The 13,761-nt window shown below is 51.5% G+C and overlaps 1 protein-coding gene across 1 annotated transcript; it reads right to left on the reverse strand.

Moving 5' to 3' along the window:
* Window positions 1-10,387: 10,387 nt before the first annotated feature.
* Window positions 10,388-12,323, reverse strand: LOC142814682 (uncharacterized). The gene is made up of 2 exons (XM_075893851.1): window positions 12,077-12,323; window positions 10,388-11,331 (listed from the first exon to the last, which is right to left on the reverse strand). The coding sequence occupies exon 2, from the start codon at window positions 11,329-11,331 to the stop codon at window positions 10,405-10,407; it is 927 nt and encodes a 308-aa protein (XP_075749966.1). The 5' UTR covers window positions 12,077-12,323; the 3' UTR covers window positions 10,388-10,404.
* Window positions 12,324-13,761: the final 1,438 nt, after the last annotated feature.

Raw genomic sequence — 13,761 nt, forward strand, 5'->3', positions numbered from 1 at the left:
AACAAAATGATACATTTCGCGCCAGTAGAAGCGATGGCGAATGCGTTCGTAATTTTGAAAACTCCGGCATGACCACATTGGGGATCGTCGTGAAAGGAGGCACATATTTGTGATCATAAGCTGCAGGGGACAACCAAGAGCCACTTAGACCTTCAGGGGCGTAATTGCGTCGGTGCAGCAGCCAATCACGAATGACGAAATGAGCAGCTTGACGTCGGAGAGATCGTGATACCGCATTGGTTGATGATCTAGAGAGACTGTCAAAAAGGGAAGTGACCCACGGGTTTTTGTGTTGTTCACTGGCAAAGGAGTCGAGGTCGAGAGTTGCGATGGAGTTGGTACTAGTGGTTCCGCAGGCTGAGTCGGGAGGTAAAGGCGAACGGGACAGGGCGTCGGCGTCAAAATGTTTGCGTCCGCGGCGATAGATGATGCGATTGTCGTACTCCTGGATTTGCGTCGGTTGAGGCCACCGAACTAGGCGGCCAGAAGGATCTTTCAATGTGGCGAGGCTACAAAGTGCATGGTGGTCCGTTAAAAGGTCAAATGGGTGACCGTACAAATAAGGGTGGAACTTGCGAAGCGCCTACACTAGCGCTAAGCACTCCTTTTCAGTGACGCTGTAATTGGACTCAGCTTTAGTGAGCGTGCGACTCGCATAAGCGATGACGTATTCGGAGTAGGCTGGCTTGCGTTGGGCGAGGACTGCGCCAAGACCAACCCCACTGACGTTTGTGTGAACTTCCGTTGCGACTGTTGCGTCGAAATGCGGAAAAATGAGAGGAGATGTTAGCAGACTACGGAGCGTGGCAAAAGCGACGTCGCAGTCAGGAGACCAGGATGAAAGGTCTGTGCCACTGCGTAGGAAGTTGGTCAGTGCACTGACATGATCGACGCATAATTTCGAATGAATCGCCAGAAGTACGAGCATAGTCCAGCGAAACTGCGTAATTCTTTCAGTGTAGTAGGTTTCGGGAATTCAGTGACTGCTCGTAGTTTTGCAGGGTTGGGTAAAACACCATGCTTGGAAACGATGTGCCCTAACATGTACATCTCTCGCGTGGCGAAGCGGCACTTTTTAAGGTTCCGTTGGAGCCCAGCGTTGGTTAAACACGTCATAACCAGTTGCGCCGAAACAGGTTTGTAGAAAAATCGGGAGAAAAAACGACGATGTTGTCGAGGTAGCATAGACACACAGACCACTTCAGTCCACGCAGTGTGTTGTCCACGAGTCGTTAAAACGCGGCAGGAGCATTACAAAGTACAAACGGCATTACGCTAAATTCGTACAGGCCATCTGGTGTAATGAACGCAGTTTTCTTGCCATCAGCTTCTGCCATAGGAACCTGCCAGTATCCAGTTCGTAAGTCCAAGGAGGAGAAGAGTTCGGCTCCTTGGAGGCTGTCAAGGGTGTTGTCGATGCGCGGTAGTGAATAGACGTCTTTCTGCGCCACCTTGTTCAATCGCTGGTAGTCGACGCAAAATCGAATTGATCCATCCTTCTTTCGAACTAGAATGACAGGAGATGCCGAAGGACTGTGCGATGGTTGAATAACGCGACGGCGTAGAATCTCTTCGACCTGGTCGTTGATGACGTGACGTTCTGCAGCAGAGACATAGTACGGTCTTTAACGCAATGGCTGGTGCGAACTGGTGTCAATGTAGTGGTGCACTGCGGAAGTGCGACCCAATTGCGGCTGAGATATGTCGAATGAATTCGCGAAGTGTTGGAGGAGATTAAGAAGCTCGGCGCGTTCTTGAGCACTTAAGGTGTCGGTGATGGAACTCCAGAAGATGTCACTCGACGAGCATTCCAGCGGGGAAAGGACATGAACTTCGGTCGAGGCGCTACTGTACGATTCGTCTGGCATGTTAAGGAATCAAGAAGAATCAAGGTACTCCAGTCGACCGAGACATTCGCCGGCAAGTAGCGTAAGAGGTGCAAAAGGGGGTTGTTGACGAAAATATTGCTTCGGCCAGCAGTAACGTCAAGTGTAGCGAAAGGCAAAGAAACGGCTCTGCGGCTCATGAAAATGTCGGAAGGTGTAAACATTACCGTAGCATCGTTATGGTCATCGCAGCAAACAGGGACAATGGCAAGAGAGGCTGGCGGAATTTCAGTGTCCTCACGCACGACGAGTTTTGGTGACCGCTCAAGAGTTTCGTGCAAAGGTTCGTCACACAAGTGCGAAAATTGAACTTCAGCGCGTGCGCAGTCGATGACGGCATGATGATGTGACAGAAAGTTTCACCTGAGGATAACGTCATGCGAGCACACCGAAAGGACGATGAACTCGACAACGTAAATAGAGCCTTGGATGAATATGCGGGCCGTACAGGTGCCGAGAGGTCAAACTGATTGTGCGCTAGCCGTACGAAGCGATAGTCCAGAGAGTGGCGTGGTCACTTTGCGTAGGGAGCGGCAGATCTGGGCGGCTATAACAGAAACGGCCGCACCTGTGTCGACGAGGGCAAAGGTAAAAACACTATCGACAGTTATGGCGACGACGTTAGCAGGTGGAGTGCGAGGACTTGGGCATTTCGACGAATGCACAGTTCTTGCCTTTGGAACTGTGGCGTTCAGTTTTCCCGGTTGGTAGAAGCGGGTCGGGGACGCATTGGGGACAGTGATGGCCTGCGAGGAGACGGGGGGGCGGGGAGAGTGAGTCTGAGATGAGGGCTGGGGTGACTGAGACTCGGGAAAGTTAGCGTAGCCATAGTGCGGTGAGGGATAGGGAACAGGTAGGTGCATGGGCTTTCGGTCATACGGCTACGGCCGAGTAGCTTCGCGAAGTGGTTGGAAGCGACGGCGACAATATCGTGCCACGTGTCCTGGAGGACCGCAGGCGTAGCAGATCGGTCGATTGTCAGGAGTGCACCAGGAATCGCCGACTCGTGGTGCGGCCCAAGGTGTCGAAGGCGTGGCGGAGTAAGGAGCAACTGAAGAATGGGTGGCAAATGCTGCTGGCGGGGTCTGCTGCGTACCACCTGGGCATGCGTAAGAGGTGTGGCCACGGGTTGCATAGCTGGCGCATTAGGAACAGGCATGGCCACAAGCTGCTGGTGAGCAGCGACGAGAACAGCCTGAGCTACCTGTTCGGCAATAACGCCGCGGAGTGGTGAGGGCAGACGAGAGGACGGCGGCGGCTGCGTGAAGGGAATCAACGACAGTTGCCGAGCTACTTCTTCATGCAGAAAGCCTTTAATCTCTTACAGGGTTTGTGAGTGATCAGTAAGACTGGAGAGAGAGTCGGCGTGTGAGGAAAATGGCTAAGTCAGGGCGTGCTGCTTCCTCAACACGTTGAAACTTTGGCATAAAGTGACCAGTTCCGCAACGGTGGCAGGATTACGGGCCAGGAGCATCTGAAATGCGCCGTCATTTATCTGTTTGAGGATGCACTGAATGTTCTCCAACTCGGGCATGGCGGTGCTCACATGGTTGCAAAGACCAATACTGTCTTCGATGTAACTGGTGAACGATTCCGTTGGCTTCTGTGCGCGAGTCCGCAAGCGTTGTTCCGCTCTAGACTTGCGGACAGCGGGTCGGCCAAAAACGTCAGCAAACAATGTTTAAAAGATGAACCACGTCGTAATGTCGTTTTTGTGGTTGTTATATCACATTTCGGCCACGTCAGCGAGGTAAAAGATGACGTTAGTCAACTTGTCCGCGTCATCCCACTTGTTGTTTGCGCTCACCAGATCGTAGTTAGTGAACCAGTCTTCCACGTCGGCCTCATCAGCTCCGCTTAAGACCTTGGGCTCTCGCAAGCGAAGAACGCCGGGGTTGCTGGAGGATGGAGTGGAAGAGTCAGTTGGCGCGTTGTTGGTGGCCATGATGGGAGGTAGCGTTCAGTTGCGCAGCTCCAGGTTTAGGCAATGGCGAATGGCAGCCCCTAGGTTCAGGCGACTGGGAATGTCAGCACCATACACCAGTTGAAAAGGGGTTTATTGGCGTGTGTTGCGACGGTGGCCATACGATGAAAAGACGACCGGGACAGAGCAACCGTCACGAAGATACCAGTGATGATCAGCACGAGGTGAGCGAGAGAAGCCCAAAACCAAGACCCAAGTGCTGGCGATGTTGCTTGCCAACGATGCGTTTTCTTCTTCACAATTGTTTCCCGTTTACCGTTCCTGAAGGCGCGGTCTCCTTCGATGAGATTATCGATTGTCTTGAAGAGACAACCGGTAGCGTGAGGGTGTTGTTCCTGCAACACCTCGGCGTTTTGAAGTTCTTGGTAGCAACGAGGACAGTGGAACAAGCCACCAAGCTCATAGTGAATGAAGCTTTTGTCCTTCAGAAGAAAAAAGTTCGAGTGGAAGTTGTCGGCCAACCAAATGTGTTCGTGAGTGTGTACGTACCCGATGACGCGGTCGTCTCTGCTTTGCAGCTTTTCGGCAAAGCACGTAGTATAACATATGTGACTCTGCAACGACGTCAGTCTACATTTACCGGTACACGATTGGTGAAGATTGAAATGGCAAATCCCGCACCAAACTTTGTTTCAATCCATTGACACCGCGTTATGTTGCAATACAGCGGCATGTGTCGCGTCTGTGCGCGTTGCCACAATGAAGGCCACATGACCGTGGCCTGTTCAACACCTTTTTTTCATAGGTGCAGCGCGTACCGACATGCTGCGGAAGAGTGCACTGAAGCCTGCAGAAGGTATGAAGGTGATCACACGACCAAAGAATGTTTCAAGTGCAGGTAATACGCAGACGCAGCTCAGAAGACCCCGTCATCGAGTGTCCAATACTTCCCAACAATGAAGAATGCACTTCAAGGTCCTCAAGTGTGGCCAAGCAATCTAGAACTTATAAAGTACTGCGGCCTCAAAAGAAAACGATACAAGTCAAGACACCAGAGCACTGGGATGTAGAGAGGCTGACCAACGATTTCGTAGACGCACACTCGGAATAAGCTACTCGCGTCAAGCCAGCCAGAACGCCAGACGGGGCAACTACAGATGAACAGCCCGCTCAGACGCAACATGAACACCCAAATTGGACTTCCACAGAAACATCCACTGATTTTTCTTCACAAGTAGGCAGCATAGAATTTCGACATAACTGCAGCGCATCAACTGCGTCCGAGAAGTGCGTAACGCCGGACGACCAGGTACCCATTACAAGAGGCATCGCAAAAAGCACTGCTTAGATTTCCTCTGCGACGGAAGCGACAGACGCCAGTGACAGGACACCAAACGCTAACCTTGAAATGTCGACGACCTTGAAGAACATGAACGTTATGCCTTCGACATCGATAAAGCAGCTAAGACGTCGACCACCAACGCGAGCAAATCGGTGGACACCGAGGTTTCTACCACACCCGCCCGATCTGCAGACGCATCGAGTCCTTCGAGTTCACGATGCCATTCCCAGCCAGGCAGTGGGAGCAGCAGCAGTGACTCCCCTAAACAGGGAACATTTAAGAAATCCCGCGTAGGATCACCACCACGGCAAACGTCATAAACTGTGAGCGACGACGATATGTATATTTTTAGCATTTGGCTCTCCTCTCGCTTACCTTTCTTTCCTTTAAGAAATTTTCTGGCCTTTATTTCAACAATGGCATCACTTTATGTTTTGTCGTTCAGTGTTCGCGGTTTCCTATGTGTGGTGAAGCCGCAGGCAGTACTTGACCTCGCGCGGGCGCATCGCGTAGACATGCTCTTTTTGCAGGAGACAAACTTTCCTGCTAAGCTTGACGTCGCAGAGTTTCAGAAAAGGTTTCTTGTAGAGGCCTTCTTCTCAGTCACAGATGCGCGTGCACGTGGCACAGGAGTTGTTTTCATTAACGCAACACTGAGGAGGGGTGCTCACTGTCTTGTTGACACCAAAGGCTGCATCATAACAGTAGATGTGGTACTTAACTGCAAACGAGTCAGATTTGTCAACGTATATGCGCACGTAACGAGGTCAGAAACGAGCGGGTTCTATAAAGGTGTCAGAAATTTTTTATCGTGCCGATATTATATGTGCGTGCCGGAGACTTCAACCGCGTGCTCGATACTACACGGCACGTCAGGGGTCCCGGCCAAGGCACCAACAATTTTTACGCCAGAGAACTACAGCAACTAGTTCAAGATCTCAAACTGACAGATGGGCGGTCAACTCAACATGGAGTCGGGTTCGTCACAACTCGTGCTTGTGGCATTCACGAAAGCCGAAGTGATAGAGTTTATGTGCCCGAAGACTTTTTAGCGAACCTACAAGCATGTGAGATGGTCCAACTTGCGCCAAGCCAGGAGAAACTCAGCGATCACGCTCCGTTACTCTGCACGTTTAACGTGAGCACAACAACGATAATCCACACACCATGGAGGATGGACCCAACTATTTTTCATGATGATGAAAGCATTTCGGTAGTTCAAACTGAGCTGGCGGCCTCACTGGCAGAAGCGAGTTGCATAACTCCGACTACATGGGGCCACTTAAAATCTCGCTGGCGCCTCATAGCTCAACAGGCAGGAAAAGCGCGCCACGCTCGCCTCACGGACAAGATGAATGAAATTCTCAAACGCATTCAAATTATTGAAATAGGTGGGTCAACTACGTTCGCTATGTTCGAATACCTTGAAGCACAAAAAATTCAATATCAAAACCTTCTAAAGCAGAAGTCTCAGGCAACAAGGCTCGCAAAAGAACTGTACTTATTGACAGATGAACTTGAGAACTTGACATATGCGCAAAAAAAAGCGCGATCGTCGATGCTAGCCCCGCTACATCGATGAGGCGCTGAAAGAGGATGGTACTATTTTTAATTCGTTCAAATGGCTTTCTGAGACTACTTTGCAAAACTGTTTACTGCAGACCATCACGCAGAGGACGATGAGTTTACTGCCAAACTCTCAGCCTTTTGCGAAAGTTTGCCATCGCTAGACTCAGAAGACGGTTTAGTATTATATGCAGAAACTTATCAAAAAGAACTATGGTACGCCTTAAAATCAATGAATACGTCCACGTCACCAGGCCCAGACGGAATAGTCACGGCATTTTATCTGCGTTTCTTTGATATTTCGGGAGATTCGATCACCGATCTCGTGAATATTTTGTTACGCGACGGCCATCAACCGCAGTCCTTCTGCGAAGGAAGGGTGCTGAAAGAGTATATGGAGCCGTGAGATCCTAAATCGTGGAGGGCCATTACCCTTCTAAACACAGAATATAAGTTAGTAGCCACGCTGCTATCATGGTGTCTGCGGCCTTTCTTGGAAAAAATTGTGTCCCCCTTCAGTTATGTGCAGTACCAAGACGTTCCGTCTTCGTACCTCTTACAATCATCAGAGACCTCTTCGCATGTGCCAAAGGAAAACAGATCTCAGGAGTATATATTTCTCTTGATCAGGTCAAAGCATTTGATAGAGTTGAACATGGGTATCTTTTCGCTATTTTGCGCATCTTTGGCCTCCCAGAACAGTATGTGCGACTGGTAGAAATAATTTATCAGGATCTATCGAGCTGTATTTATTTCCACAATGAAATGACCAGAAGCTTTGCAATTCAAAAAGAGGCAAGGCTGTCTGTTGTCTCCGGTATTATTCATTTCGTCTCTAGGGCTTTTGATTAGAAAGGTTGCAAACTGCGAGCGCATAGTGGGTTTCCCGATGCCAGGCTAGCAAACCTTCAAAATTGTCGCATACGCCGATGATATTTCGGTATTTTTGCGTAACTTGTCCAGCTATAGTACATTCCTTGAAACTTATGCTGAGTATACCTATCTGTCTGGTGCTCTTTTAAACACCACCAAATGTAAGCATTGCTCTTTGGAGGCTTTAGAGAACTATTGCCAGGAGACTTGGAATACGTTCAAGCTGTTAAGGTGTTAGGCGTTTACTTTGAGGAAGGAGATGTCTCAAAAAGGACCTGGGATGACGTGCTCAGAAGATCTACCGATGTCATAGCAGCAGCCACTCATTTTAACCTGTCACTAACGGCAAAAGCAACAGTCATCAACACACACAGGCATGCGATTTTGCATTTTACATGGCACACATCGCCCTTCTACCTCGCCGTGTTACAAGACGTCTCGCCTTTATGGCAGGGACCTTCCTCTGGGGAGGAAAACCAGCAAAGGCACAAAGGAAATTTTTACAGCTTCCCACAAACCGTGGAGGCTTGAGTCTCCCAGACATATACCAACATTCACGAGAGCGCTGCCTGCAAAAACAACACAGAAGCTTTTTGATCACAGCAACTACCCTGGGTTCAGGCTCTTGATGTACTGGAGCAGTGCACTAAAAGGTACTTTAACGGCCAATACATACATCGGACCCCGATCAGAAATTCCGCTAAAGTTTTACAGAGCTGCCAGTGGATTAAAACGAACAGGGGAGTCGATAAGTTCATGCAGTCTGTAAAATGTTTCATTGCAGAAAATAAGCGAAGTGGTGACAAGTAGCACACTGAGCAAAGAGGAAGAAACAGCATCCTGAACGAAAAATTGGAAAGGATGGCGCGGCAATCGCGTACCTAACCATGTGTGTGAATTGGACAGGTTGAGAAGATGGAGGACATTGCCTACGCGTGACTGGCTAGCACATTAAGAAGTCATTCCAAATGACCGCTGTCCAAACTGCGGCAAAAGAGAGACGGCCCAGTATGTTCTGTTTCAGTGCTCGGTGGCGAGGCACGTCTGGCACATGGTACAACGCCTCTTTGGCTTTCGCACGGCGCGCATGGGAACAGAACGTGGGCTGTTTGCAAGACTGAACTTTACAGCAACCTTGCACGTACTGTGGCGGCGACGCTGTTTAGCGGAAGTGCAGCACAAGCTGCATAGAGGCACCTATCCCACACTACAGAAAATTCGGCTCATTGTGTAGAATTACCTAGATCAGCAGCTGGAAACGCACGGCGAAGAGGCCTTCCTTAGGCGATGGTACACACGTTTCTTCAAAGTAAGAGAGGGACAGCTGAGGTTTCTAGTTGTCCCGTACTAGCCATGCGCCCACTCAAGTACGCATGCATAAGTGTTATCCTGTAAAATGTGGTTAACCTGATTCATTTTAATTTTCCTTTGACTTGTAACATTTGGATACCCAGTGATCATTTAGATTTTGGTGCTCATTTGTAAGATGTATACACTGTCTTTACTTGTTTTCGATGTTTCGTTTGAGTACATAAAAGTTAAGTGTACAATAAACTTCCTTTTCTCAATCGCCGAATGTCAGCAGTGTAGTGGCTAGAAAGGTTTTCCTAGTGTCGTGAACGAGGTGGCATACAGACTCCAGAGGGGGCGCAACCGCTCGATGGCACATGGCATATACGCATCTGAGTCGGAGTTCTCAGGCGTTTCTCGTATAAAACAAGATTTGTGGTAACGGTACGAATTCACTGTGCTCGTCACACAGGGCGCCGATAAATTGTAAACGAAGGAAAAAAAGGCTGAAGTTACGAGTATGCTACCATGTTATCCTCATTTGAACGGCACATACAAGCGGGATATATAGCGCGCACAGGACGAAGATGTAGGAGGTTCGAGGCTTCAGTGACAGTTTAATAACATTGTTTTACACACATGTGCGTTTCAGTATAAGGACATCAATATATATATATATATATATATATATATATATATATATATTTATAGCTGTTACAAAAGAAACAAAATACAACAACCAGATAGAAAGATGCAAGAACTAGTGCATTGATGCAGAATGGGAATGAACAGCAAAAAAAAAGAAGGGCGTGAATTGTACTGTTTTCGTAATTTGTAGTGTCCCTTTCAGCCCGGTTCATGCTGCACGGAAGATTTGGTCTTAGAGTAGAAGGTTAATGCATGGAATAATATCTGTTGTTGGGGGACCGTCCTATGTACGGCTGACGCAGAAGCCTATAGCTAATGTTTCAGCCGCACACAGTCGTTCCGTGCACGGTTAACGTCCCCCAACCGTAGCTTGCCTCATTGCAGCTACTACTACGGGTTCGGGCGAATAAGGCAACTGGCCAGATCAACAACAAACACTTTATTGCTAAGCGTTAGCAATCGCGCGTCACTGTCGCGGGGAGATACTACAGATAACAAAGGTGTTGACGCTTACACCTCGGTCGTGGACGTCCTCGGCTCGCAGGAGGGGTTGCGGGTTCGTCCTCCTGGGATGGTCGCTGGTGTCAGAGAGAGCGAGCGCCCGTTTGCCCGCTCGTTTTGTTCCCCGACCCGATTTCCCTTTCCCTGACGAGAATGGTACCTTTCCTCGCTGAGGGAGAGGGGAACCTGTTCCTGGCGCCGGGAAAGGGGGGGGGGAATCGCACGCGCCGGCCGTGGGGGAAGGGGTCCCCGCAACCAGGCGCGTGCGCTGCCCTAAAAGGGAAAGGGAGGCTGGGCGCACCTGCTCCCCACATCTCCTCCCCCCTTAAGAAGGCCCCCGAACGACAGAGACTGCAAAGAGGGAATAATTCGTTTTATTCGTCCTCTAGATAGGCCAGAAGGGCCTGGTCTACGTCCATGCCCTCGGACCGTTCGGTGTCTGCCGCGGGCACCGCCGGAGCCCCCACCGCTCTCTCACCCGCCTCCAAGGTCATTGACGCCACCTCCGGTGTCAATGCAGCCGCCACCAATGTCTCTCCCGGCCCCGCCGCCCCCCGCTCTACGGTAGCCGTTATTGATAGCGGCGCAGGCGGACTCTCGCTGGACGCGTGGCCTGAGGCAACTCTCAGCAGCCACTGCGCGAAGTCCGCCTCCTGGGCCGCCCGCGCCAGCATGGCCCGAACAGCGGCGCCGGAGCGCTCCTGGGATGATTCGCGGCTGGATGGTTGGGTAGCCTGGGTGCGGTGCCGGTGTAATTTCCCCAATTCGTGGGAGTTATGGATCACCACGGCGCCGCACTCGCAGAACCGCGTCCCTGCGGGCACTGGAAGGCAAGCCCCGTTAGCCCTCCGGTCCGCGTCCTCTACCGTGCGCCCCTGAAAAGGGCGATACAGGTGCGCTGGGGCGACCCCAACTCGGGCCCTTTCCTGCCGGCGCCAGGGCCTCGAGGAGACGTAAGACACCGGAGGGTCGCCTCCATCCTGGCTGGTCCAGGTTGCCACGTCTCGGTGGTTGCGGCCGTGAGGCGATGCGGTCGGCTCGCCGCGTTGGGACCCTGGTCTCGTTCCCTGTGAACCGGCGGGTCGTGATGGTGACGGCGAAGCCGAGAGTTGGTGACCAGGCGGCAGCGCGCGCGGACCCCCTCGGTGGCGGCGGCTCGAGTGGCTCTGCCTCGGCGTTCGCGGCCGGGCCGCAGTGGGGTAGGGCTGCCATGTGGACGTTGGTGGGGGTGGGGGCTGGCCGTAAGGAGGTGGTCTCCTCTCCTTGCTGTTCCGGCGGTGCTGTTCCCAATGGCGCTCCATCTGTTCGGTGAGAGTGATACAGATAAAGAACGACAGGTTAACAATCGCACATGTGTTGCGCGCTAACCCTTGCACCCCGCGTCGAACATATCAAACGCGGCCTACCGTGCATAGTTGCCTCCGACTGTTACGCAGGAAGTAGCGCGGTTCTGGGCTCCTGACCCGGTGTCGAACCATCTCACCCGCCGCGCGCGGCTTGGAGGGGGACTGACCGTAGTCCTCATGCGCCTCCCGTGCTATGTAGCGTTTCAAGTCACATACATGCACCGGTCCGCCGCTCGGTTTGCCTTTCATGTTCGCGAGTCTACGCTGTCGGAAAGTCCTAACAGTACCCCCGCGTTAGCCAAAGGATCGCCACTCTGCGACGCGACATCCGACAACATTGACAAATCTTGGAATTCCGACATGCCTATTATCCTACGTGTGGAAGAGCGCCCTGGCACTTGCTCGCGTCCACAGAACTAGCCGCGTTGCCAAATTCGTTACGTTGGGCGCCAGATGTTGGGGGACCGTCCTATGTACGGCTGACGCAGAAGCCTATAGCTAATGTTTCAGCCGCACACAGTCGTTCCGTGCACGGTTAACGTCCCCCAACCGTAGCTTGCCTCATTGCAGCTACTACTACGGGTTCGGGCGAATAAGGCAACTGGCCAGATCAACAACAAACACTTTATTGCTAAGCGTTAGCAATCGCGCGTCACTGTCGCGGGGAGATACTACAGATAACAAAGGTGTTGACGCTTACACCTCGGTCGTGGACGTCCTCGGCTCGCAGGAGGGGTTGCGGGTTCGTCCTCCTGGGATGGTCGCTGGTGTCAGAGAGAGCGAGCGCCCGTTTGCCCGCTCGTTTTGTTCCCCGACCCGATTTCCCTTTCCCTGACGAGAATGGTACCTTTCCTCGCTGAGGGAGAGGGGAACCTGTTCCTGGCGCCGGGAAAGGGGGGGGGGAATCGCACGCGCCGGCCGTGGGGGAAGGGGTCCCCGCAACCAGGCGCGTGCGCTGCCCTAAAAGGGAAAGGGAGGCTGGGCGCACCTGCTCCCCACACTGTGGTTTAACGTTTTATGCAATACCTACGCGCTAAAATTGCTTTGCTTGCGTTGTATTTATGCGTCTTCCTTGCTGAGAACATGCACAAACGATGCGCCCTAACACCAGATCTTCCATGCAGTGTGAACCAAACAGGAAGGCACACTCTAAATTGTAAAAAGAATTCAATTGACGCTACCTCAAAAGTGACGAATAAGAACATGAACAACGCCACCGCATTTCAGAATTAGGTATTGTGCAACTTTTACAAACACCATGAACGTGTGTTTGCTCTGCTTTTTATAGGTCTGATACTTTTGAGAAGCAGCTGCGAATTAAAATTCGAAAGGTGCGTAAGCTATCGCACGCAAAGGTTCATTGTTGAGAAGGTGCTGGTCGATGACAAAGAATGCCATAGGCGCGCGTGACAACGTAACCAAAAGCAACGCCTCCGGCCATGAGTGAAACGGTGCGAAAACGGAATGCCAAGTGAGTGCATTCGACCCACCGGTAAGGCAGACTGGAAATAGAGATTTGCTAGTGAAACCGACGTGCGCTCTATCTATCGTTAACTACAGGAGGCATATCAATTTCAACGCTTGGTGGCGCTCCCCTCAGTCCAAAAGAGCCGAAGCCACGCGTAACTCTGCATTAAAATAATTATCTCTCTCGCTGGTTGTGACTTAGCCTTACGAAGTTCAGAGTTCTCCCACAATTACGGGCTGTCCAGAGAACCCATGATGTGGCGGTGAGGCTAGGCCTCCTCGTTCCTACGTGGGAGCGGCCCGTGACGTTGTTCTAAAGGAGTAGCGTTTCTCAGGACCCAATAAGGTTCTCTGTCTGTCTGTCTGTCTGTCTGTCTGTCTGTCTGTCTGTCTGTCTGTCTGTCTGTCTGTCTGTCTGTCTGTCTGTCTGTCTGTCTGTCTGTCTGTCTGTCTGTCTGTCTGTCTGTCTGTCTGTCTGTCTGTCTGTCTGTCTGTCTGTCTGTCTGTCTGTCTGTCTGTCTGTCTGTCTGTCTGGTACCTCGCACCGACTCTCGAACGCGCGCCGCGCGTGCTCTCGTGGCGATGCAACACATTGAATCACCGGATGCGCATATTCCCAATTTCCCTGAACTTGACGCTAGAGACGCTGCGTGGCGTTGTGGCCGCTCCGTAAACTTGAGTTTCGATCCGCTCACGGCAGTGGTCACCGGCATCAAGAGATCGTCACCGGCAGCGTTAGTTTGGTTTAGTTTGGGAAAACTTTATTGTGAAAGTCCGAAGGCGTGTGCCCTAGCACACGGAGGGCCGCTACCACGATGGGACAGTAAGGCCGAGACCTAGCGCCACATCGTGGGCCCTCTGGACAGCCCAAAGTTGCGATGTTATGTCCGGACTCCGGAGAGCAGAATCCCACTTTCA

The sequence above is a fragment of the Rhipicephalus microplus genome, chromosome 4 (genome assembly GCF_043290135.1).
Source record: "Rhipicephalus microplus isolate Deutch F79 chromosome 4, USDA_Rmic, whole genome shotgun sequence".
NCBI lineage: Eukaryota > Metazoa > Arthropoda > Arachnida > Ixodida > Ixodidae > Rhipicephalus > Rhipicephalus microplus.

Excerpts from the sequence above, each read along its gene's own strand:
- LOC142814682 (XM_075893851.1), bottom strand. The coding sequence starts at position 11,331 with ATGGAGCGCCATTGGGAACAGCACCGCCGGAACAGCAAGGAGAGGAGA.